The sequence below is a fragment of the Ruditapes philippinarum genome, unplaced genomic scaffold (genome assembly GCF_026571515.1).
Source record: "Ruditapes philippinarum isolate M1 unplaced genomic scaffold, ASM2657151v2 ctg598_1_1_1_1, whole genome shotgun sequence".
NCBI classification, from domain to species: Eukaryota; Metazoa; Mollusca; class Bivalvia; order Venerida; family Veneridae; genus Ruditapes; species Ruditapes philippinarum.
This window is the reverse complement of record NW_026859523.1, coordinates 31,335-35,025: the sequence shown is the minus strand read 5'-3', so window position 1 is coordinate 35,025 and position 3,691 is coordinate 31,335. Positions and strand designations below refer to the sequence as shown.

The 3,691-nt window shown below is 34.1% G+C and overlaps 1 protein-coding gene across 1 annotated transcript; it reads right to left on the bottom strand.

The window, feature by feature from the left end:
- Positions 1-1,685: 1,685 nt before the first annotated feature.
- LOC132756834 (uncharacterized) lies at positions 1,686-3,691 on the bottom strand. Its single transcript, XM_060747977.1, has 2 exons — positions 3,569-3,691; positions 1,686-3,270 (listed from the first exon to the last, which is right to left on the bottom strand). Exon 2 carries the CDS (start codon positions 3,219-3,221, stop codon positions 1,902-1,904), a length of 1,320 nt encoding a protein of 439 aa, XP_060603960.1. The 5' UTR covers positions 3,222-3,270; positions 3,569-3,691; the 3' UTR covers positions 1,686-1,901.

Here is a 3,691-nt window from a genome sequence, read left to right as displayed (position 1 = left end):
TGCCTTTCACATAGCAATAAAACTTTATCCTATTTAGGCCTTGTCTCAGTAAGGATATGGTTAAGTTATAGCCCTTAAGTTGATTATGTCTCTTCCAGCCTTAGCCTTAGTAAATGGCAACTGCTATCTATGAAAGGGAGCATTTAGAAAAGGTTACCAAGCTATGAAATGTTATTGTCAATAGGCAAAGTCAATACGTAGGAAATCGGACGCACAGAACGATTTTTTTCATTTGCTTTTAAAGGTTATACCAAAATGAGCCTATAACCGGTAGTATCTTTCCTTTTCATTAAAATTACTTTTAAAGGTTTTCATAAACATGTAGATAAAACTGTGAAATAACTTATACAGGGGATATGAGACTATCAGAATAACAAACTGGTGGTCTGTAATTCTGCACGTAGATGGTAGATTATACATTAAAAGTTTTATAAAATGTTACACTGAGGATTGTTCATTGCTCGATGTGTTAATTATGGTACATGATATGTCACATAAATTTACAGTTTGGAAAAATGGGAAAGTATGGCTGATAATTAATTCTTACGTATTTTATCTCTACATGAGGCCAGTTTGTTTTTATGTATAATCCCTAAACATGTTTAAAACTGAGTACATACATTCATATGTACATGATCCCATATGAATAACAATACCAGACTGACAGAAGTCAGGACTGAATTTTGTTAAAACTTTCTAAATGATTATTCATTCTAGGTAATAAGAAACAAAGTTATAACTAAAATAATGTCTCTAAACATATAGGTAATTTTTCCTTGAGTTTAGAGTCAACTGGTGGCAGTCATGTACCAAATACGATGTATTATGAATTTACCTGCATTCTATACCAGCTTTAGATATTATTTCAGCAAATTATGTCAGTTATTGATAAAAGATGTATTAGAAATATACATATTGTCTCTGGTACATTATTTTATGGACCTAGCTTTGGAAACTTATTTGTATTCTGAGACTCAGGAACTTGTTCCCAGCCTTATCCCTTTTCCCAGTGTCAAAAATGTGTAACCTATTTTTATTTCTGACCTCGGGAACATGTAACTTCCTTATTCTAAGACTAAGAAATTTGTATTAAAAGCTTGTAACTTATTTGTATTTCCAGCTGTGGTAGAAGAGTACTAATTACATTAAAACAATTGACAAAATTATGAACAGAACAGAACATATTATAATTTTATTAAATAATATACCCTAAGATTATCAAACTTATTTACTACTGGGCATATGTTAAATATAGGAGTTGTAATGTGTGTGAGACTTTGGATGATTAACCTTAATATGCAGAATATAATGTGATGTGCACTTATTAGACCATATTTTACATCAGAATGGAAGGTGGTCTGTATGCACTATTACCAGTTTGACTGTATTTATAATGAGCTATATGTGACACGTTCTATCATGAATGTTTATTGTATGCTTGAAATATTGTTAAAAATGTAAATTTTATAAGCCTTATGTATGATTTAATGTGTTATAATGTATGAATATAGATTAAAATAATGAATCTCTTAATAGAGAAGTGTTGTTATTCCTTAATAACCCTGATATAAAATTCTAGTTTGACATAGTCATGAAATTGCATTTTCCAATCAATGTAAGTACAAACTGCGCAGCTATTCAGTGCGGAACTATGGTATTTTATGAATGTGACAGGGCTATTTCCATTTAGCATATTGACCAGTTATAATGAGCAGTGTTTTGCATCAGAAAATAACAGGTGTTTATTAGTTCCAGACATGTTCAGCGATGTTTTAAACTTATAATGTTTAAAAACAATGGAACGTTATACCATGACACTATGATTTATTGGCTATAAGTATCTTTGGTTCACTTTCTGTCAATGCCAGGGTTATTTACTCGTTCCTGTTGAAATCACTGTTTCATCTCCCGCAGAATCGTCTGCTCATAGGCCTGTGTCTCATTTCAATAGTTTTATTAACGCCTTTGAATGTTTCAAGTCTGGCACACTCACAATGACCGAATGACAGCGGAATATTCCAGCGTAGCTTTGCCATAACCCGCTCATTACACATTGTCCCTTTCTTGTGCCATGAGGCAAACACTCCGTCCTGCGTGGTCAGGTGAACGGATTCTATTGTTTTTGTAGCGTCAATTACGTCAAAACGCCTTTGCAATGCCCAACCTATGATGGCACGAACAACATACGGTCTTCCTATACTCACTTTTGGTGCCCTTGCCCATGGAAAAAGTTCGTTTGAGAAAAAGTAGTCCGTAGACCTCACAACAAGTGTCCCCTTTTCGGCCATTTTTCCTACGTCAGTTGGTGTGTCGAGTGTAAAATTAGCATGTTCAATAAAGTCAACATTATGCCTTCTACCGACAACTAGAACCGGTTTAGTTTTCCACGGACTATAATGATAATACAGAAACTTCATCGTTTTCTCGAGACCGTCACCAAAAATTATATCAGCATTTGAAAAGCCGTAAAAATAAGCATCATGTGCTTTTGATACATCAGTAAACATTTTTGCAAGAACCGGTGGTCCGTGACACCCGGGGTCTACACTCGTCACGGTTTGAGAACCCCAACCTGCCAACGTGCATTCATTCTGCACTTGTGTATCTGTTGTCACCACAGCTGGTTTGATTGAAGACCAAGAGTTCCATAAACGCTTTACAACACCTTGCACCTTTGCCTTTTCGGGACTAGACACCCATGATGAAAACAACACCATCAAAGGTTTTTTAGTAAAGTTTGTTTCGTCGGAAATTATTTTTTCTAGATTAATGGTTGCATAAAGGTTTCTACGCGCATGTTTTTTCGAAGACTTTATTTTTGACTGATTTCTGTTTCCCGCCTTTTCATTGAAGTCTGTTGATTCTCTAAAATCAACGACGTCATTGTCTGCGCTGTTATTTGTGTCTGCTATAGGATTGCTATAATCAACTTGTTTTTTCATCAAATCCGTTTCGTTATATTCAAAATAGAGCACATCGGATGACTTTTCATTTCTTAACAAGTTCTTGCCTTTCCCGCTATTATAATGTATAGTCCGAGAGATCTGAACGTTCAAATGAACGAATTTACCCCATTGTTCCAAAGCAACAAGCTGTATATATGCCAAACTAACTCCAGTCAAAACTAGCAAGAAAATGCCTCTCTTTATGTTCCTGAAGTCGGTATACCGCATGTTTGTCCTCTTACAGCTGCGAACTGTTGTCATTTTCTTGAGCTTCATCACTCATCATTTATCTGTAGTTTCACTCTTACTCTGTCCGTTTTTTATACTGAAACAAATAAAGAAGTTTCACGTTTAATTAAATACATCGAGATTAAATAATCACAAAGAGAATAACAGATGGTCCACGTTCTAATCCATGGTGTTGATCAAATCAGTGGGGCTTTATTTTGAGTCTAATTTGTTTTCACAGTACACATTTTAAAAATCAGTCAAATCAGTATCAACAGTTATGAGTTCTAAAAGATCTAGAAGTGCAGGCTTAATCTTAATATATTTGAAGCAAGACACGAGTTATTATTTAAACATTAATCTTATTATAAAATGTGTTTATTAATGATACTTACTACTTAAAAAAGAGCGTCATCTTTTAGAAAAAATAATAATCCGGTAACCATGATAGTTTTTATAACTAGGGAATAAATAATAATGGACGTTGCCACGTAAATTTACTGAAATTTTAAATAAAT

Excerpts from the sequence above, each read along its gene's own strand:
- LOC132756834 (XM_060747977.1), bottom strand. The coding sequence starts at position 3,221 with ATGAAGCTCAAGAAAATGACAACAGTTCGCAGCTGTAAGAGGACAAAC.